The 22,882-nt window shown below is 43.2% G+C and overlaps 1 protein-coding gene across 9 annotated transcripts in view; it reads right to left on the reverse strand.

Moving 5' to 3' along the window:
- MAPKAP1 (MAPK associated protein 1) overlaps nt 1-22,882 on the reverse strand; it is a 235,598-nt gene that overhangs the window by 32,218 nt on the left and 180,498 nt on the right. For all 9 annotated transcript variants that reach the window (XR_005835250.1, XM_040631891.1, XM_008698765.2 and 6 more), the window contains one exon: nt 10,533-10,673. Coding sequence is in view for 8 of the 9 variants with exons in the window: in XM_040631891.1 (XP_040487825.1) it covers nt 10,533-10,673 (141 nt within the window). In the remaining variant the exon portion in view is untranslated. The remainder of the gene's footprint in view (nt 1-10,532; nt 10,674-22,882) is intronic.

The raw sequence follows: 22,882 nt of genomic DNA on the forward strand, positions 1-22,882 counted from the left end.
GCCTCATTCAGTTGGGTCCAGACATAATGAGGAATTCTGCTTAACTAGTCTTTAATATCCTCTTTCAATTTTTACCAAGGAACAAATAAACATTCAAATGTGCCAATAAACACACACCTATTTTTGTTCAGATATGGAAAACCGGAGCATGAAATCCTACCAATATTCTTCTGCATGACCACTGAGCATGGTTAATGTCCTTGGCTAAAGCTTTTGTGTAAAGTCCCAAAGGAAAGACAGGCGTGCTCCTTAAAGTGTCACTCAGGCACTGTTTTTAAGTAATTCAAATTATAAACATACGTCCAAGAAAACAAGGGAAGTTGGTTTGTTAAGTTAACATTTCTTCAACTTAAATGGCCAACAGAGGAGCAGTTAATCCAACCACGGTGGAATACAACACAACCATGAAAAACTGCGTATGAGAAAAGCTTTGATTTGGAAAAATTCTTGTGAAGCTAAGTGAAAAGGACAGGAAAAATATTTATAGAAAGGAGATCTAACGGATATGCTTCAAACTGGTAACAGTGGTCAATTCTGGCTAGCAGGATTACATCCTTTCCTTTTCTGTATTTTTCCAAAACAGAAATTTCACCCAAAATAAAAACAAACATCATTTTAGGAGCTGACATTTTCTTGGTTTCTACTTCAGGATTCAGTACCTTTCCCAACTTTTACAGTGTGGGGAAGGGAGTATGTTGAATCCTGTGACTGCTAATCATGAAAGCAGCCCTAAATGAAGACTACTTCCACCTAGCAGCCCTCAAGCATCGAAGTGGCTGAGCCGCTGGGAAGGGCTCCCGTGGCGGCATTATGGCCACCCTGGGGCCACCCCGACAAACCGTGCCTGGCAGGCTCCACCCGACCAGCTGTGGGAAGAGAGGAAGACAGCATGAGGGCTGGCCTGAAGTGGACAGGGTCAGCCCCTTCCCTCAGAAATAAGGGAAGCCACTTGTCTTCTTTTACCAGCTCTCCTCCCCTACCCACTTATCCATGGCCATCCGTCATGACCTTTTCATGCTCCTACTTCTGACAGCTTCCAGATACAGTGAGTCAAACTTCACTGGAAGCAAACTATCACGCCAACTGTCAAAGGCAGAAAACAATGCCTGATTGCTGTCCTATGTCAATGCCAGCATATAAATCCTTCCCTAACAAGACAGCTCAACATAAACAAAAAATGCAACTCTAATGTATATACAGCTCTCTGGGGAAACTGTTTGTCCAAGGCTTTAGAGTCATCACAAGGAGACCCTCATCCACTTTAACCAGATTTCCATAAAAGGAAATTGGCATGTATATCATCTTCTGCTAACAGACTGGGTACCTACTCTGGGCAGCCCCTGCGCTGGGTCCTGTTGTGTAGAGCGACTTACTGAGAGCTTCCCACCTTCTAATCAGGAAGGCAGTAGTGCAGAGAGGTTAGGGATGGTAGCAGTTTTCTTAGTTCCTAACCATGTGACTGACTTTGGGCAAGGTACTGTAAAATGGTGATGATAACAGAATTTATCTCTTGGGCTTTTGTGATGATGAAATAAGACTTATAAAGTGCTTGGAATAGTGCTTAGTACATCGCTGGTGACCTATACTATTACTTCTCATGACATTATCAGGGGTTAGGCACTGGGTTAAGAGATGTGACACAGACCCAACAATGAGGGTCTGGACAGGGAGCTCAGGGAGCCCCAGGAGGGATGTGAACAAGGGACCTGCCTGGCCCTAGTCTGGGGGTATTATCTCTGGGACTTGCTCTACATCCCAGCTTTGGAAGCACCAGGATCCAGAATGAACGTCCAGCTGGGGAGACCAATACCCTAACACGATGCATCCTTGTAGTAATCTCCCGTCACCAAGTGTCATTGGCCATACTTCTTCCCCACAATCTCCAGGAGTAGTTCAATTTGACATCAGAAAGACTGTTCTCACATCTGGAGCTGTGGAAACACTTGTATTAGGGGACCCCCCTGCCCCCGACCACCTCCAAGGTCTCTAGGTCATTAGTTTGGAGATCTTGCTTTTGGCAGCACGTTCCCACTCTTGTTATCCTGGGTGAATGTACTTCTCCCCTAGTAAGCCTGAGCCTCCTCCTCTGTAAAAGGGGGTAACAAAAAGTACCAGCTTCCAGGATGTCATGAAGATGGGCTGACACAAGCATGTAAAAAACTCAGCAGAGTGCCTGGCACATAATTATGGGCTCAATCAGTTATTAGTAAGGTTATTAGAGATGAAGGGCACAAAGGTGAAATGACGTACTTACGCGGGGTCAATCAAGTCAGTAAATGGCAAAGCTGAGCTGAAGCCCAGGTCTAGATGATCAACTCTAGTGTGTGTCCTGACCAGTTTACCGCTTCCCACTGTCCCACAGGCACATGCCTGACTCTCAGGAGGCACAACCTCCCCTAGGGCACATTTAAAATGTCCTTCTAAGAAGCTAAAACACCAATTCAGCAAAAATTAGGGCATTTAATATTCCGTGTCTCAGTGTATTTCCTGAGTTATTATTTATTTGCTCAGACATCATGAGCTGTGGTTCATTCATCAATTTCCTACAACTCTGAATCTAAGACTAGAAAAGCTCCACTGTTGTTAAGTCCTGGAGTAGCTTTTTATATAATTCTACAATCCTCTTGTCTTCAGGTTACCTAGAGCCTATGAAAGCCTGGAAAAGCCCCTGGGAGTGCCACTGAACAACTCTTTGCTGGAGTGGATTGTGCTGAATCCACACAACCAATCGATAGCATCCACAGAGCAGTCACGGAAGTCTTTGAAACTTTCTGAATTTACACACAGGATCAGATACAAAGGCTGTTTGGGCTTAATGAGACCTCAGAGATCACCTAGTCTGGGGCTTACATTCTCCATATGAAGAAATTGAGGCTCAGGGTGGGGATATGACTTGTCTGATGTCACCCATTAATGACAGAGCTGTACCCATAATTCATATCCCCAGACTATCAGGCAGGGTTTAAACAGACCAGCTCTCCTGTCTCAATGCATTAAGTTTATATAGTGGGTATATTCACATCGTGATCAAATGCATTACAGTATGAAAAGCAACGTCTCCCTTAGGGACCCAAAATAGATGACAATACCATATTTAGGCCACAACTATAATGAGACCCAGTCGAGCCTTACATTCTTGCGATCAAGTGGGGTACTGGACCCCCGAATCACTGGTTCCGTTCAAAGGCTAACCATCTGAAACTTTTTGGGAACCACAGCTAAGAGCTGCCAATTCCAATGTGTGGTCAGTTAGGGATTCAGTGACAAGTCTGAGTGTACCTGACTAGGCCATTATCCTTGGAATGAAAACTAAGGGGTGGCCTGAACATGAACGAGACCGTGAATGTACAGCCAAACTCAGCACAGAGCTCAGCATGAGGGTGGAGCTTGTCGAATGAGACGTGGGACCTTTCACTCAGTAACACCTGACCCCGGATGAGGACTAAGCTCTGTCTGTAAAGAAGGCACTTACAACGATTGTGTATTAGGGGAGTAAGTTTCCCAAACTAATATTCTCCCGGTAAACAGATATTTCAGGTGAGCTTACAGTGTCAGGTTGGGAAGCAGTACGCCATTTCCTAAGAGAATTTATGATACCAGGTGTAGAGTGGGGGAAAGACCAGATCTTCCTCACGTCCAGGCCCTGGTACACCGTTGGAGCTCAAGTGCCAAGGGTGAGGGCATGCTAAAAGGAATACAGAACCTTGATGGCCACTCCCTTATCCTATCCTCATGAATTTCTTTATGCTGGTGGCTCTCAACTTTTCCAATTCTCAAGGCTTTCTCAACCATCTGAGGAACCCAGTGTGCTGTCAATAGTAACCCTGGGTTTTTCAACAGGTGTTCTCAAAAGGGTAGATCTGGGAGCAGGGAATTAGAGTAAGGTACATAGTTAGGAAAAATCCTGAGTTTCTGACACTCCCTATCAGGGGATTTTCTTTCAACCCAATCACTGCATTAAGCACTAATGTCGTTAAAAAAAAAATTCTGGAGGCAATCTTGGTAGTATTTGTTCTGCTATCTCATAAGCTCATTAGAACTTGTTAAGTTCTATTCCAAATTTTGGTTCAGAAAATGTTGTCACAACAGGGACAGAACAATCATGTGATGTTAGAATTGCCATCCTCAAATTACTCAGTGGACCCAGGGATTCTGGAGCTAAGTGTGATGGATGTCTCTCATGATCATTTTCGTGCATCTGAATGGAGGAGGGTATCTCCTTAGTATCAGTAAGAAAATGAAACAGAAATACAGAGGGAAAATCCATCCACCTGCTAAGAACCCGCATGTCCAGATTATGTAATTACTCGAACTATACTCCATAGGTACTTGAACTGGAACATAACAGGGGCAAGTATTTTATTCACAGAGAGCCACACAGAGCACCAGAGTGAGAGGGGAAAAAAAAGGTGCAGGTCACATCTGTTTGCTTTCATTCACTTAGTCTTGTGTTGATGTGCTTCTTAAGTCTGCATATTGTATATCAAGAAACGGCACTGTAATGAAGTCTTCCTTGAGTGCTGGCTTGTACGTATTGACTAGGGGGTTAAATAATACCTGCAATAGGACAGATAAACCAGGGAAGACAATAGATGGCAAATATGCTGCCTCTCATCATGCTCGGGCCCAGGGCAGGCATTTTTAATCAATCACAGAGTTTCTCCACGTTGCCCTCAGACGCAGCTCCAGATGCTGCGTCAGCATAATGCTCGGGGCAGCCATTACAAACTTGACTGGAGTCAGCTGATGAGATGAAACCTCTCTGCCTTCTCTCTGATATGTGCTATTGTACTTGATACTAGGATCACAAGTGTTCGGATTATACATATGGATTGTTTGATGAAGAGACGGTGGCGGTAACCATGGAACCTTCCAGCAAGATTATCTTAGGATACAGTCTTTATCTGTAAATCCTACAGAGAATCTGTGTATCTTCTACGGAATGATGTTAGGTTATATGTGCAATTATGACACCGACGGGCTTCACGGGATAGTACAGATGCAGGAACCTAAACCGCTGGTGCCGTGGGGAAGGTCTGTCCTGAGAAATGACAAGGCGAAGGCATCAAGTTGGCACAGTGGCACAACTATCAAAGCACTTCTCAGCCTGAGGCCCTGTATTGAGGAAGCCAGGCTGACCTGCCCAGTCAGTAAAAACAAGCCTTGGACAAAGAGATAAGGGGCAAGAAAGTCCTTTGGATACCGAGAGGCTGTATTTCCCAAGCCACACAATTAAGGGGAGATTCTGAGCTAGCGGGTCTGGGATGAGGTCAGGGACTTGGTGATTCTGATACACAGTCAGGGTTGCAATCACTGCTCTAACGTACTGTGTAAATAAGAGGTATACAATGGTGGTATCTCGGTCCTCTCTGCTTTGTTTCTTGTATGGGTTTCTGGCAGCCCCTTGGCTAGTGCATCATAATTCAGCTTCCACCAGGCAGCCAATGAATACTTACTGATAGGGTACTATGGGCTTCCTAGATGGTGGCTGGCATTCACCTTCTGACCCTTTCAGTTTGCTTTTCTCCAAACCCACTTCAAGCTGTCAGTCTTGGCATGTTTGGGCAGCACACATGTCCTAGTGCCTGATCCCATGGCCAGACACACAGGATCAGATACACGGGAGACCACGTTAATGGAAATGACCTCAACTTGGTACAAGCTCAACCAAGAATGTTTCTGAGAAATAACGGAATGGTTAGGCATGATGGTTTTGTGTGCTAAACTCTTCAGGCTGACAGAGCAGGGATGGTGAATAGACTTCAACTTAAGAACCAACTTCAGCTGACTGCTAGGGATTGCTTACAGGGCTGTGTTAGAAAGGGTTCTGAGGTCAGGTCTGGGCCCACAGGGAAGAAGTGCGGTGACTGACAACGCAACTGGAGGATGGAACAGCAGCACACGTGCTACACTGACACTGACCTCCAGATGCTAGGGCAGGGAGAAGAGTGAGGGTGTGCAGAAGTTTTGGAACTGGCCAACAACAAGTAATCACTTCCTTTGCGAAGGCAAGTTATTAATGACTGAGGCATCCACGGCTTGATGGATTGGGTTTGTTGGACGGGACTGGGCTTCAGTCCCAGTTCTGTTATTGGGACTGGACATCCCACTGGATATCCTGATGGCTGGGAGGGAGGGAAAGAAAGTTAGTGCTTATTAAGTAATAGCTGTGTGCCAGTCAGCACTAAAATCCCTCTGAACATCACATTACTTCACTTATTCCTCCAAGCCTTGTTTTTCTGAGTCATGAAATGGGAGTAATAATGTAATCAATGTTCTACGTGGATTAAATAAGGTGATGGGGTGAAAGTTCGCCGCATACCACAAATTGTCCTAGAACTATAGAGCATTAGTGCAATGATAATTTGCATTCAACGCGTAATACGATAGTTAGGTGCAGGACTCAGCCTTAGGCAGTCTTGGGTTCTGATCCCAGCTTCATTACTTAACAAGTAATTGTTCCCTATATCCTAGTTTCCTCATATAAAAAAATGGAGATAATATCAGTACTATCCAATAATAGCAATATGATTACAGGAGATAAGAATATAAGAGTGATCAGTAAAGTGCCTGGCACATAGCAACAAGCACTTGATAAATAACTACTTCAAAAAATTATAATTCTTCATGTTAATGTTATTTAAAAAGATCAGGTCTTTGCCGTAAGTTTCACTGACGGACTCCAGTAAAGTTTTTCAATCACTGAAAAGTCTGGTGGAAAATCAGTTTAAGTCTGGGTCTTGCAGATCCAAGTTGGAGTCCCTCCTCACCTGACTTTCTCAGAAGCAGATGGCAGATGGTAAAATGGGAGCATGGGCCACGACTGCCCGATCAGGAGGCAAGCAGCTGTGATGGCCCCGCGGAGCTTGGGAATTCTGCTCGCTGCCGCTGCTGTGTGCTCCTACGTACCACTGACTCAGAGCGGACAGGCAGTTTTCTGTGGAATCAGCAGGGCTGCTGGGGAAATGCCGCACACAGACACTTACCACTTAGAAGAACTTGCCACAGGGGGCAAGTGAAATCTCTGCTCTGACTGACACAGGATGGATGAGTGGAGGAGACCATCCATCAGTGTCAGGAAGATCTGAAGCACCTGGCTAGTCAGTTGAAATAAAATAAATTATTTACTGATCTCAAAATCCAGCTGCTCACTCAAATGCTCATAAAAGGTCTGCTGTTTGCTGCCCTGTCCTTTACAGTAGATACAGTTTCGGAAAGAAAGAATTCCTGGATCACTCTGTACGTCTTTGTTGTTGTTACTGTGAAAATGAAAGGGTGTTACCTGCTTTGCAAGGAGGGAGAGGGGGTCTAATACAGAGAGGGGGTTACATATGGAACTCGTCTACACGGCAACAGGAAATGAGCTTAATTTATTCACCGCATGGTTTAATACTCATGGGCACAGTTTCTGTGACTGTCACAAAATTCCTTAGGACTAATTAATGAAATTTCTGCTTATAATCCTAAAGATTGAGCTTAGATTCATAATTGAAACTAATATTCTGGCAACGTCTGACTGTTTAGAAGCTCCTTGGAGCCATGTCTCTCCACCAGAGGGTGCCATGGGTACCACTGGAAACATCCAGAGGTGATTGGGACCGGGCCTCTAGTCACACTTCTGAGAGCTACTGCTCTAGGGAGAGATATCTGCACCACTATCATCATCCATTTCTACCTGACAAGTCTCCTCCACTGCAGCTACAAGTGAAACTTGGCCAATAGAGCCACTACCTAAACTGACTGATGTGGTTAACTTCAAGATGGTAGACTAAGACAGCTACAAGCAAAATAGGTAACAGTGACAATAACAGCAACGCTAAGAGGAGCCTCTATTCAGAATAGAGCTTCTAAATGCCAGACAACTTTTTTTTTCTACCTTGAAAGGTAAATGTTATAACTCCCATTCTATAGATGATAAAAACTAAGACTGAAAAGAGAAGGGACTTGTCCAAGGTGACACTGCAGGTAACCCAGTCCTGACTACAGATTAGGGCTCTTCCCACAGATCCTTTTGTGGGCCTTTTCCTTTAAGTGAATATACATGTCAGAATCTGATGAATTAAAGTTTGGCTTTTTTGCCGTGGGACATATGTGTGGGAAAGAAGACCACGATCTTGGTTATCTTTCCAAAGCACTGCTTTTTTACCTTGAGAATCTGTGGACTTACTGATGATGTTCACCTGTGAAAATCCCTGCCTTGTACCCTGGCTGCAGTTGGGCTACTTACTGGGTTTCTTAAAATTAGACTCACTCCTTTGTTACTGGGAAGGTACTGCAGCAAACACAAACTAGACGTCTGAATAGAATTCTTATTTCAGTAAAGTTTTATTAGAAATATGCAACAGAAAGCGCATGAGTCCTAAGAGTATCTATAACTTGATTTTTCCACAAAGTCTACACACTCACGTAATCAGTGCCCAGATCAAGAAACGAAACCGTACCAGCGTCCCAAGACTTTCCTGCAGTCACTCCAGCCTCCTCTCCCCCTGGATAACCACCGCCATTACTTCTACACAATAGGTTACTGTGTATTTTTGGAAGGAGTTACATTCACCACTATAGCACAAACACGGTTTTTGAATATTATATAGCGGAATAACACAGTAGGGACCTTTTCCCCTTTTTTTGAATCTGGCTTCTTTTTGGGCAGCCTCACTATTTTTATTTCAATGAGAAGAACCAGGAAAAGCAGCCCCAGGAAGAAAGACACCAAAGATTTTTATGTTTTAAGAATCAACATTATAAAATAAGCATTTTTTCCCCATTTTAGATATTCAGCCTTTTGTTTGTTTGTTTTTGTGAGGAGGCTGAAACAGGTCCAGAAAGGGGAAAAAAAGGTGGGTTCTACGGTTTGGTTCAAAGTTCCTGGGTGCTAATTCATCCAGTTAGTTTGTTAGAATCACCATCATCCTAGCAGCTGGTGTTTCCCGAGGCCTCGCTCCACGCCAGGTGCCTTCCTAAGTATTCTGCACGCGTGATGACATCTCGTGCCCAGAAGCACCGCATCTATGAGATAGGTACTATTGTTTCCGCTTTGCCAATGAGGAAACTGAGGCTCTGAACCATTTGCCTGTGGTGATGCAGCTAATAAATGAGCCAGGGTTTGAACCCCGGCTTCTAGCTCCAGAGTCTGTCCTCTGCACGTTCCACTAACAGCTCTCATTTACAGGAAGTCTGCCACCCGCCAGGCCCTGTGCTAAGTGCTTCACATGGCCAATCTGACTTGCTCCCCAAGGCAGTCTGAAGAAGCTGGTGCTACTGATATTCCCACTTAGACCAGAATTGAGGCTCGGCAGGATGAACGCACTTGCCTAATGCAGCTGGCTACTGGCAAAGCCACGACTCAGAGCTTCTGAGTCTGGTGCCCCTCTTGGACTTACTCGGCGGTACTGTCAGCGTGCTTCAAGCTCCAGTCAGTCAGGCTGGGGAGGAATATTTGAAGAGTTGTTTTTTTTTTTTTTTTTTTTTTTTAATTTGAAGAGATTTTTGAGGCTTATTACAAATTAGCCAGACTAACACCGACATTGTAAAAGACTTTATTATGAGACACATACAGAGTATTTGTGAGAACCTATAATCAGCGGGCCTCAGAGTTGGAGTGCAAACTTCCTCCCTTTACACACAAGCAGACAGGGCCTGGGAAGGGACAGTGTGGCAGAGGCAGGTGGCAGAGCCAGGGAATAGGTCAGCTCCCTAAGCCTGGCATCCATAACTGCTTCCCACTCCTCCCAGTGTCCTTTCTTAGGGAGCAGGTGCACTTAAGTTGGCCAGACCAGCGTTCTGCTCCCGACACTACCACCTACCCGCTGTGTAAGCTTGGGCATGAGGTGTCACCTCTCTGGCACCTCATTTACCTTCGTTGCTAGATGGGGAAGGTACAAATACCTACCTTTTAGGTAGTTCAGTAGTGTATGTAAAGCACTTAGCACAGGGCCTACTACACAGCAGGTACCTATAAATGACAGCCGTGATGATGATGATGACGTAATATTGACTACTATGACACTTTTTCTACTCCTGTTATGTGTAAGTCAAAACAGAAATTTAGCACTTAATTGGAACAAATTAATCCCAAATATTAATTGAAAGTTAATTCTGGATTATTTGGTGAGGATCCAAATATAACTTCTGAGATCATTAAAAAGCTTCCTGAATAAAGGCATGAATGAATAAGCAATGAATTCACCTGAGCAAAAAAAGGCAAGTGGCAAAGCTGCCAGCAGTTCTAAGGAGAGCATGTAAGAGAATTACAGAATGATAAGAATTATGGAACTTCACAGAAGTCAATCAGTTTGAAAAGAGTCTCAAGTTAGTTCTATTTCTAATCTTCTGCTTCATAAAAAAGAAGACAAGACAGAGCACTCAGGTGGGGAAAAGGAGGCACTTTCTATTTCACTGTTTAAACATTTTCTCTGAAAACAAATTACCATTAGTCATTCAGGTCACATAAAAGTCGGATGTTGTTTCTTTCCCTGTTTCTACGCTGACCACTGATACAAAGGGTCTGGTCCATCACCGGTTCAGGCACTTACCTAACTGGACATCGGTTGTGAATCGGAGTCTGTGGATCATGCTGACTTTGAATGACTTGTAATGGTGGCTGCTAAGCATATCCTGTACTGTAGCTATGTCAATCTGTGAATCCTCCTCAAAAACTCCGTCTGCCCTTGAACCTGGGGAGGAAAAAGCAGTTTAACACATAAAGATACATGAGGCTTGGCAAATGGTGTCTGCTTAAAATGCTTTGGGATAAATTAAAATAATATGGGCTATTTAATTTGGAGAAGAAAAGGCTGAGCGATGACTTAATAATGCCATTCCAGTACACAGAGAATGGTAGCATATTCATCATTCCACAATTAATTCCACAAACACTGCCTATGCTATGGCAGGCCCTTGGCTGGGCAGCAGGGATACACAAGGATAGAAAAACTGCTGCTTGCCAGAAGCTCTCCATCTCCACGAGAGTAAGCTGAAACCACAAAAGCATGGGTGGTCACACTTCTTGTTTCTTTTCCTAATAATAATTTTTCTGATCATAAAAGTAACCCATGCTCTTGAAGAATTCTCGTGCTTTCCAAGATTCTCAAACTGTTCATCAGCTTCCTGTCTTGCGCCCCAGTCTCCACTGGTACAGGCACGAGCCTGCTCCTGCTCGGATGGCTGTAACAGTCTCCTCACCGGCCTTCTGGCCACCAGGCACTCTCTGCAATCCAGCCACCACAGGACTTTCTGATTCATACGGCTTTCTAAAGCTTTGATCATTTATTCACTCATTCAATATTCAGTGAGAGCTTTGTGCGTGCTCAGTACTCTGATATGTGATACTGGGGACAAATAAGAAGGCTGGTGCTCAAAAATCTTCCCTGGTTTTGCATGGCCTCCTGAATGAGGCACTGTTTCCAGCCAAGCAATCAAGGCTGTCCATAATCTGGCTGAAACATAATTTTTCAATTTTACTTGTCATTTCTCATCCATACGTTTTTGCAGCTCCTCTCAAACTCCTCAGACTGCACACAAGTCCAGGTTTTTCTACTTTTGGGCTTTTGCTCATGTGGTGGCCTAGAACACCTCTTCCAATCTTACCCTATACTTGTCAAAACTCCACCCAGGGCAGCTCAAACCCCACCTCCTGAATTCCATAGTGGTTGGTTTATACTGGACCCCGGAGCCAGACAGACCAGGATTCAATTTCTAGCTCCGCCTCTAACTTGCTATATGATCTTAGGCAAGTGACTCTGTCTTTCTGAACCCCAGTTTTTTATTATGCACAGAATGCCAAAATGTATTTAAAGACTCTAACACATAATACACTTAACAAACAGCAGTCATAATTATTTTTATTCTACTGTCATAGAGGACCACATTCAGCCTTGCACTAAAATTGCTGAGTGGTTGGTCTGGCCTAATCTGGAAGCTTTTTGATAGTAAAGTTCCTCATTCATCTCTGTATCTTCTGCAAGCAGTACAGGCAGCTGGTATGCTCTTGCTAAATTCTGCTAAATAAAGAAGATGAAATACAATACAATACAATACAATACAATACATAAAGAACCAGTGTGTACGACTGCTTACTATACATCAGGCATGGTGCTAAGCACTTTACACATGCACTTAAGCCTCATGACAACCTGGTGGGTACTGTCAGGTACAGATGAGGAATCTGAGGCTTTGGGAAGTAGACTCATGTGCCCAGGGCCACACTAAGCAAAGCTAAATTATCTCCTGTCCCCCAGAGTTTAAAATGGGGTCTTCTGAAGGTGCAGCTGCTGGTGCCATTCACCAGTGGGACCTGTATAGCAGAGGCCAACCAGAGCAGGGTGCCCTAAGCTTTGCTGAGTAGAACACCCAGAGATGGACCACAGGGAAATCCAGGGAGAACTCCTTGGGACAGAGCTGGAGATATGGAAAACCCTAGATTTGGGTGTAAAATGGGACAATTCTGTTATACAACTGGCAGCCTGACAATTACACACTTTTCCTTCCCACAGTTATTGCTTACAGGGTACGCTTTTAAATCAAAGTTGGTTTCTGATGCCTTTACATTGAATTCTTTTATTAGGAATTGTACACTTGCTTTCCAAACACTGCAATTATTCCCAGCTAAAATAACTCTAGCCCTATAATAATGCTCTCCCCACCATGAAGATGCAGTCTCACACTTAGTGGGCTACTCACTGAATGCCTGTGATATGGCCCCATCTGTGAGCATCTGTGCATATTGTCCTCTTTGCCTTCTCTCCACTCCACTCTCTCCTGACCTATTTCTCCAGGTCTCCTGGAGGTTAGCTCAAGTGACACTCCAGGGAAAGCTTCCCTGACCCCGGGCCCCCAAGTCTAGTACAGCTCCTTTTGCCACTGCACCCACCAATTTCCTGCACAATGCAGTCACTGCTAGTCATTATCTGTCTCTGCCCCAAGAGGGCAGGCAGAGTGACTGCTTTACTCACCATTATAGCCTCGACCCTGCTAGTGCTACCACGCCCAGGATAAAGCAAGTGCTCAATAAAAATTTACTGGATGAATACAAGCTCCTATGTCCACAGGAAGGTGAAGATCAGAGAGGCTGAGTGATTTAACCAACATCACATTGCTAGGATCAGAAGAGTTACACTCAGCATCTGTAAGGGCCATTAAGTAACCTTGCTACCTTTCTTGGGTCACCTGTAATTTTGGACAGAGGTGCCATCATCGCAAGCAATACTGTCTTCTGGGTAATGTCCATCTCTTAAATCAAGAGGCTGGCTAGAATTTACAGAGCTTCAAATAATCATTCACTTTCCCCAATACACACTTTACTGCAAAAGAACGATGAAGATATGTTTATTTCTATTTTTAGAACCTTTTCAATCGGAGAGTTGTGGAGAATTTTGGTGAAATATTAAAATCCTTTCATGTTTTAAAAATCAGTTAAAGCCATCTTATCTGAGAAAATGCCATTATTAGATACAACTTAGCTCAAGAACTTCTGTTTTCCTTACTAATTAGTATTTTCTAAATATTGCAGGTATTTGATTTGGAAAGGAGTAACAGCTCGTTATGCTAAAATGCCAATTACTAAAAAAAAAAAAAACCCACACTTAAGAGTTTTACATTTTATGATGTTGGATTAAAACCAATTTAAAAATTACTATAACGTGACATATAATTTTTTACTGAGCAATTTCAATGCCAGCTGCTAATAAAGCATCTTAGCTGTAAATGATAATTCAGATGCTTTTAGATAAAGTGGTGCATAAATATGGCTGGAAATTGATTTAGCTTCTTACAGAAGCTACTGAAGAATGACATATTTTGTTTAATACACCAGCTAATGTAGTCCTAAAAGCTCAAACAAGTGCCAGTTTTCACTCCTAAATTTGCTGTGGGAGATTAATGAAAACTTTATATTTTGCTGAAATGTTAATAATGGGCAGATGAGATGATAGGATTTTAGTAAAGGTCTTAAAGCTATGGAATAACCAGCAAGGCTTGTCAATTTCCTTATATTAATTTTGTTCAAGACTTATATAGCTGGAGCTGGCTCAACACACTAATGCTTCTTGCATTGACCTTCTACTCTCCAACAGTGTAAATTCATATCCCATTTGAGGATTTAAGCCCCTCTGATACTTGGGGAAGTTCTGAGCCTTGCCCCAGATGACGAGAGGTGTGTTTGCTTTTGTGATTAGAAGGGCAACAGCACCTGGGGGAGTAGGGAGGGAAGGAATACGCCTGGGGGTGCTGCCCACCCCCATGTAGGTCATCTGCTGAACTTCTGGTCTCAGAGTTACAGAGCCATTTTTCAAAGTAGGCTCAGGAGTGCCACACTTGGAGGGGGCATGTGTGCTTGTATACATCAGTCCGCCATATAACTTGCAACTACTCTCCCCATGCCAGCAGGACGCTAGACTATGGAGGCACACTGGTGAGGATAAGGCAGGGTTCCTATCTTCAGGAGCTTACAGACTTGGTATTAGGAACAGAAAGAAAATGATACAAGGCAGAAGAAAAGTACCCAATAAATGGTGCATGCAACACACACTGTATATCTAAAAAACATCTGAAACAGAGCATCATACCAAAAGCATGTTTCTGGACTAGAAAAGTTCAAAGACTCTGCCTGTATACCTTTACTGTTTGTACCCTTCCAGAAACGAGTGAACTCAACCATACATACATCGGCACTATACCATTTGCATGTTAAAATTATTACTATATACTAATTTCACATTTAAAAACCCACTTCTGTTCAAGAGAAGACATTTTTATCTACTCCAAGTGAAAAAAGAGAGAACCAGAATGTCTTAGAAATAAACATATTAAAAAAAAAAAAACAGTCCCAAACTGTTAATTTAATTGAAACATAACCCTTTGGTATTTTGTTAAAAGAGCAATTAAAAAGGTCACAAGCAATTAAATGAAACAAAAGCCACACTGTGTTCATCTACATTAATGCTGAACTGGGTCTCCTCCTGAATGACAAGATAAATTGTAATGGTGCCTTCAAAGACTTCACAATGTATTTTGTCAAAGTCGGGAGTGTTAATGTCTCTATGTGCCATGGATTACCATAATGTATCGTGTCAAAACGCTCGAGCTGCAATAACTCAAAGATGTATTGTGATAGATCAAATTTTGGGGTGGGGCCTAAAAGTGACTTGAGCACCAGTGCGCTCAGATGGACTGACAGCAGGCTCCGGAAGAATGACAGACAGCCCATTTGCAACTTGTAAAGGTTTGCGGGATAAAATCTAAGAGGGGAAGGAGCCTAGCTATCAAGAGGAAAGAATGAGAAAGGAGGAAACAGGAATGGCACCTATCTCAATGGCAAAACCAGGCTGGGGCAAGAGGGGGCAGAGGGAAGGAGTAGGCAGGCAATGTCTAGAGCCTGCAGCAAAGAAAGAAAGAGGAGGTGCTGAGGGCGCCAAGGGCTGGGAAGTGGACTTGGGGCTTACTAACATTGGAAAGAACCTGGAACATAGAACTCAAAGACATAGGTTCAAATCCTAACTCTGACATCAAGGGTTAAGAGCGGGCCAAAACCTTGCCCAAGATTCCATTTTTGGGAAGAGGCAGAGCTGGGACAAATCTGTTGAACCCAAGTCTGTTCCTTCCTCTGTGCTTCTCCGTCCCTTCCACCTCACCACCTTCTACAGGCAGCTGCAAGGAGACAGACTGTGTAGGTAACTATAAACTCTCAGTCAGTGGTTCTCAAAGTACAGTTTAGGACCTGCTGGAGGGGTGATCCCCAAGAACTATTTTGGGGGTCCATAACCTCAATGCTATTTTCACAACATTAAGAGTAAGACATCATTTGCCCTTTTCATGCCTATTATCTTACAAGCGCACAAAGTAATAACAAGTATACAAGCTCATCGATATGGTTCTGATTTCACATTGCAACTAACCTTTAAGAATCAATCACTTGAGTTTTGGTATATTAATGAAAATTAATATCCAATATTCTCTGAAAAAGCTATTGAAATACTCCTACCTTTTCCAACCATGTATCTATGTTAGGCCAAATTTTCTTCATATACTACAACTGAAACAATATATTACAGCAGACTGAATGCAGCAGATATAAAAATCAAGATGCTTTCTATAAAGCTAGATACTATAGAAATTTGCAAAAGCATATATAAAACAGTGCCCACTGGTTCAGGTGATTAGTCAATAATTTATCTTCCTGACGGAACAAAAATAAATGCTCTTCAGAGAAAGAAAATGGAAAACAAAAGAAAATATAGCTATTTTTCACAAAAATTTGTTTACACGTAATGGATTTATTATTAGTTTTTAATGAATTCATAAATGTTTAAAATTTTTTCAGTTTTTATTCCTAATAAGTAGATACAACCCAAAAAACAAAAGCTCTTTGGGGTCCTCAATAATTTTTAAGAGTGTAAAGAGGTCTAAGACCAAGAAGCTTGAGAGCCACTATCTTTACTGGTTCTTATGCCATGCCTGGATGTCCACTGGACGATCATCATGAGACAAAAAAGTGCAGTTACAGCTGTGTATGTGCTACATACCTGAAAACAAACACAAATAGAAAGCTTGGATACACACGAGAGTAACAGGCTTGCTGTCAGGTGATCAGATCAAGGCTAATTATAACTAAAACTATTTTACGTTCAAAAAGTGTTTTTGAATATGTGATTTCACTGAAACTGAGGGAGACACTTAGAGATACATATGTGACCTCCTTTCAGACAAATGGGCACTAATCATTAAATCAAAGCTCAGATGAACTCACTGTATGCTACCGGCAGATACCTTATATTCATAGATACAAACCACACAGGACTTCAAACTTCATTCTATGGTTCAGTAAGTCTTAGACCAAGTCAAAAGTTTGAATCTAGTTATAAGTTAAAGCAACTTCAATCTCCCTTCTCCAAAAAGATCTATGCCAACTCGAGAACTCAACCAGAAGACAATGGTCTTTGTTACAGCCTCACTTTTGAAACTCTCTGTAGCTTGATGATGCGACTTACTGATCCCAGCAGGTTCACAAATAGTCACCCAGCATCAACCACAGCTGTGGGACTGTGCTAGTGCTTCAAGAACACAGGAGGATGGCAGGATTCCCAGACAATGGAACGGGGACAGGGAATCCACAGAGGGAATAGTATGGGAAAAACATGAAGTCCATAAAGTGTGAGCACATATATAGAGAATGGCAAGTCTTTGCATTTGGTAGGAGCCAAGAGTGTGTGAAGGGGAATAGTGGAAAATAAAATGGTCAGAGGTGGAAGGGGATACATTCTTCAAAGGCAGAGACAGTATCTATGTCAGGGCCTGGCACACAATAAAATACTGCCATACAAATAACTGACTAAATGAAGAGGAAATAGGGGCACTTGGGTGGCTCAGTTGGTTAAGAGTCGACTCTTGATTTCAGCTCAGGTCATCATCTCAGGTCCTGGGCTCAAGCCCCGCATCAGGCTCTGTTCTGAGCTGGGAGTCTGCTTGAGAATTCTCTCTCCTTCTCCCTCTGCCCCTTCCCCTGCTCATGGGCATGCTCAGCCCACCCCGCCTCTCAAAAAACAAAGCTAAAAATAAATAAATAAATAAATAAATAAATAAATAAATAAATAAATAGGAAATAAACCATCTTCTGCTGTACTTTATCTTTTTTCCTCCCCCAACGAGGGGCTCAAACTTACAACCCCGAGATCAAGAGTCACACGCTCCACTGACTGAGCCAGCCAGGCGCCCCTGCCCTGCTCTATCTTGACGCCTTATGGCTATTCCCCACATAGAATAATCCCTGCTTCTGCTAAACTGGACTCTGCTCAGGTTACACCATTTGGCCAGAATGTCCTTCCCACTCTGTAAAATGTATACACTTCAAGGTCTAGTCTAGAATCTTCCCTGATCCCTCTCCTGAAACCCTGTAGTTCTGAAGGCTCTAATAATAAGTGTGATAAACATCTGTATTCCCCTTCTAGACAACGAGCTCCTTTAGGGAAGGAACATTCTATCCTACAAAGCGTGTAGTACATGTTTGATAAAGGCTGTTGGTGGCATGAATGAAGTTTGATGCAACACAGGTTAACCGTGACAGTACACGAGGTTGCACACCATCCCTGTATTTACCTTGGTTAATAGAACCTAATACACCATTCCTAGTTTTCCATTCAGACGACCCACCAGGGGATCCTGCCTCAACAACAACTACAAAGAGCAGCTAACATTTACTGAGTGTTTACCATATGCCAGACACCGTGCTCAGCACTTTAAATATGCTATCTCATCGAATTTTCCCAATGCCCTTTTGTTGCATATTATTATCCCCTTTTTACAGGTGAGAAAAACGAGGCTTAGAATGTCATCCTGCTAGTACAGCTGAACAACTACATCCTGCTACTACAGTTCTTAGGCTGGAGCTAGGAACTGAACCCACGTCTAATTCCAAAAATGTGCCCTTAATCACCACATAACCCTTTGGGTAAAAATGTTGCTTAGATGGGCTGTGAGTGTCCAAATCCATGGGCCATTAACAGTATCTAAGGAGAACAGAATCATGCCTGGCCTTGCAAGAACAAAGAATCAGGGATAAAACCTAATTCTCTTCATTCTTTCTGTAAGACTCAAAGCTGGCTGCATAAGTAAGTCAAGGAGAAAAACTCTCCCTTAGCTTTCTACATCCATCACACCTTTTTTTTTCCAAAGGCCTTTTAAGTCCCTAAAGCCTCATAAGCCCCAAACTTCTCTTCTATTAAACACTTCCCTTTGGCTACTAGTCATTTTTGCTGGTCTCTAAAAAATAATCAATAGGTGATATACTATAACACACACATGCACGCACGCATGCCCTCTGCAGTAATCTCGCCAAAGCCGTCAGGATCCCACAGTAGGATATGCCCTTCACTGAATGTTCCATGCTACAACCAGGGTAGGGATCCTTGCTGTCAGAGCCTAATTGATTAAACTCTTGGAGTCAGAGCCTTTCCACAGGGAGATTTCAGACCCTCAATAAATCAGGGTAATCTTGTTTTATTAGGTGATCAGAAAGAAACAGTTTCCGGTTTGTAGAACTTCTAAAAAGAGCAGAACACGGAACCAGGGCCTTTAGGCTCTGCTTTCTAGACCCTGTGCATCCCTCAGTCTTAACTTCCAGCACTCTCAGCCTTGCTCATTTCACTCCACTTCATTCATTCATTCCCTAACAGGTCAAGCTCCTTCTCAAGGCCTTCCGATGAGCAGTCCCTTGAAGAGGAACATTCTTCCCTTACTCACTAACTCCTTTTTTTTCTTCCTCAAGAAAGCTTTCTCCTCCTCTCACCAGCTCCAGTATCACCTGCTAGCTACTCTTATATATCCTTTGGAGCACCTATCACAACTGTGGGCTCCACGATGTGGGGCTCCTCTCTACCGTCTCTGCGCAATGGCTGGCCTAGAGGAGGACACCATCACTGCTTAGGGAATAAATAAACAAATGTGTGCCAAGAATGAAACCAACCACCTTTCAGAGGATAAAGCATGACCAGCCAAGGGTCTGGACCATTGGTTCATTACAGGTTTGCTCGCAAGTTAGGCTGATGATAGAATTCCCATCACTTCCTCTTCCTCCACTGTATCTTTGCTACTGTTGAAACACAGTAAAAGGAGCCAGGGCAGTTTTGACAATTTACATGACAAAATACCTAAGAACTGTAATATTTGATCAACACTGAGGCATCTCTCTCTCTGACTCTGGAGTCAGAGACTGAGGGCACACAAGCTAGAAGAGCCCTACCTCCCATCAGGGAATCACTGCAGAAATGTCACCTGATGCATTACCAAACCATTAGTCAGGGGCTGCAGGGTGGATTCTAGGGCCAGGAGCCTTCCAGAGGGATGCAAATCCCCGTGCCCTCACTTAGAGCCCATACGGGGTTTGTGGCTCGTCAAACATGTTTCCTTACTGCTCTAATGTACCAGTGTATTGCTTAATGAAAGTTCTTAATTGTAATTCAATTAATTACATACACAGAGTCCCCAATTACATTTTCCAATAAGACATTGGCTGTGGTACAGGTCTAAATGCACTTAACCAATTTCAATATATTAAGACCAATTTCCCTTGAATACTAATTACTACCTAATGATAAAATGAAAAGGGGGGAGCTTTCAAGAAAGGGGGAGAGCAAAAAATGCAATTCATGTGGAATTTTTCAGCCCACAGAGTGCAATTCAGACATTCATTACTGAAGAAGTAGGTGTGGCCAGGGCACAAGTTTGTCTCTGCTACAGGTCAGCACTGGTTTTGGCCAAGGTACCATCTACCCTTGCTGCTGGCCATTGCCAAAAGGGGCCTGTGGGAAGTCTAAGAGCTAGTGGGAAAATAGGAATAATGGGGAGGGAAAAGGCCACCACACACATGCACAGACTAGCTGTGGTGTCTGGGCACACAGACAAATATGGGCCTGGCTAACACCTGCATTGTGCATACACATCACTATGTGCTCTTAGTACACACAATCTCATTTAATCCTCCTAACATCCCTACAGGATAGGGATTACCATCACATTTTACAGATGGGAAAATGAAGTTCACAGAGAAGGACTTGCCCAAGGTCATGCAGTGCCTGCAAACATCTTGCCTTGTCCACTACAACACATCACCAACCAGTTCACATTAACCAGAAAGCAAGAGGCACAAACACATAGGTATTCTTACATCGAGGATGATGTTTCTGTTTCATTTAAATACTGTTAGCATGCAGCAAAGCAGGGAGCTAATACCCGTATCTATATGGAAAAATCTTCACCAGTACAAAAATTCCTTATAGTGAACACTTTCCCCCCATCAAAGTCAGACACATAACTGGCTTTTGGCAGTAATTCAACCTAAAATTCAAACCATGGACACCACAGGTCATTTCTATTTGTAAATAGAATTTATTTGCATGATCACATTTTCTTTTGCATTTGAAGACTGCTGTTGTGGTATATAATAAAAGAGGCTTAAAGCCTTGGTATTTAAGTCACATGATAGAAATTGAGAGATTAGTAATCTGTAGCTGAAGAAAGCCCCCAGAAGCCTAACGGAACCACCAGGGAGTCTCCAGGGCTGGCACAGAGCACATACAGGAGGAGGGATCAGCCCACTATGAATAAGCACCATGAAGAGGAACTAGAAACACATCAGGATTAGCAAACAGTCATTCACTGCCTATGGTTGCTTCCCCCCTTCCTATTTATTTAGTAGTATTGGGGGAGAGGGAGACCGGGTGGGGGGGAGCCCAAGTACCTCCATGAAGAAACATACGGGTGTAGACACTCAGCCAAATCCCAAATTGTCTTTAAAAGCTATCACATACTTGTCCCCTGGAGCCCTAGTGAGAAGCCTGCTAATGCCAGGGACTCGGGAGGCTCACCCTATCCAGGGTAATGGACTATACATGGCCACAGGCACCCAGATGGTCCCTGCCCTGGGGAGGGGTGGTGGTAGTCACAGTCCAGTGTGGGGATGGGTCAATCCATCCAGAGGAATCAGTGATCAGACTGAGGTAAGGAGAGACTCTTCCCGAGTGCAGGAAGCTGCCTCCTCTCCTGGTCTTCAAGGGGAAACTAAAGGAGCTGGAAGAGGCCTCCCACAGACTGAGACCCAGAGATACTCTCCCCTGCCACAGTCCACTTATCTAGGTGACTGTCCACCTTGAGCTGAGATCTTCCTCAGGATAGCCTTAAATTAAGGAAACTGAGGATTTCAGTAAGGCACTGGAAAAACAGAAGATCTCCTCGAAAAGGAAAGGAGATCAAAGGAGGTTGAACTGATGTCTAGAGAACAACTGAAGCCTATTTGTACGGCAACTTCTACTCAGGAAATGAAATAATCAGATTCAACGGTTGCACTAGACTTACTGGACAGAAGATACAGTTTTCTAGCCTTCCACCCCCGATTATTATTCATGCAATCCCACACAAATCACCCCTCAAAGCCTCACTTTCTTCTACAAAATAAAGATGACCAGCACAGCGGCCTAAAAGGTCATTACAATGGCAGTACTTGTATCTCATTTAATCCTCAAAAAACCCTTGTGAAATAGATTCAACCACCTTCATTTACAGAGGAAACTGAGGCTCAGAGAAGTGACACGATTTGTCTGATGTCAGGCTGCGGAGGCAGAGTGCTTTAAAAGTACTATGCTGAACTACGACAAGGACAGACTTGAGTGATCAAACGGTAAAGACACAGAGTCTGATATTTTGTTGGTACTCCATAAAATCAGTTTAAATTCAGGCCTGTTTTCCTGATGATGGTAAATTCCCGAGAAGTTGTGCAAAGAATAAGTTGGTTCGTGTTGGATTTTTCTTCTAAGGACCTGGATGGGCTACCTACATATGATCAGTGGGTAAGAGAAAAGGTCACTGGCAACATTTGGCACAAAAGGAAGGTGAGGCTCCGTTTGGTGCCAGGATTTATACAGACGCTCGGACAAGACTGGAAGTCTTCTACCGTTACATCCTCTCCAGAATGTACTCATGCCTCCTTCTGGTCTGACTCCAGCTTCTGGCAGACACTTGGCTGAAGGATGTAGTAGATTATCAGACAAGAATCCAAACTGGAAAGCTCAAGGACTTTGGCTTGTCATTTTCTTATTTAGGCCAAGATCCAAGCACAAATGTTAGCTCTCAGTCCCTAAGCAGAAATTCTTGTCCTATCAGCTTCATTAGCAAGCTTTTCTCTCATAGAGTATAAGACAATTGTCACCACAATTCGTAGGATTGAAAATTTAGGTTATTTTATCAACATCTCAGGGTGGGCTTTGGAATCAGACAGCTGACTTAGAATTCTGGTCCTATCACTGGCTAGCTAACTTTGCACAAGTCACAACCTCTCTCCACAATTAGAATAGTATCTTGTTAGGGTAGTTGTGAAAATTATAAGAGAGTGTCTGCAAAA

This window comes from Ursus maritimus, unplaced genomic scaffold, assembly GCF_017311325.1.
Source record: "Ursus maritimus isolate PB19 unplaced genomic scaffold, ASM1731132v1 scaffold_17, whole genome shotgun sequence".
Taxonomy (NCBI): Eukaryota; Metazoa; Chordata; class Mammalia; order Carnivora; family Ursidae; genus Ursus; species Ursus maritimus.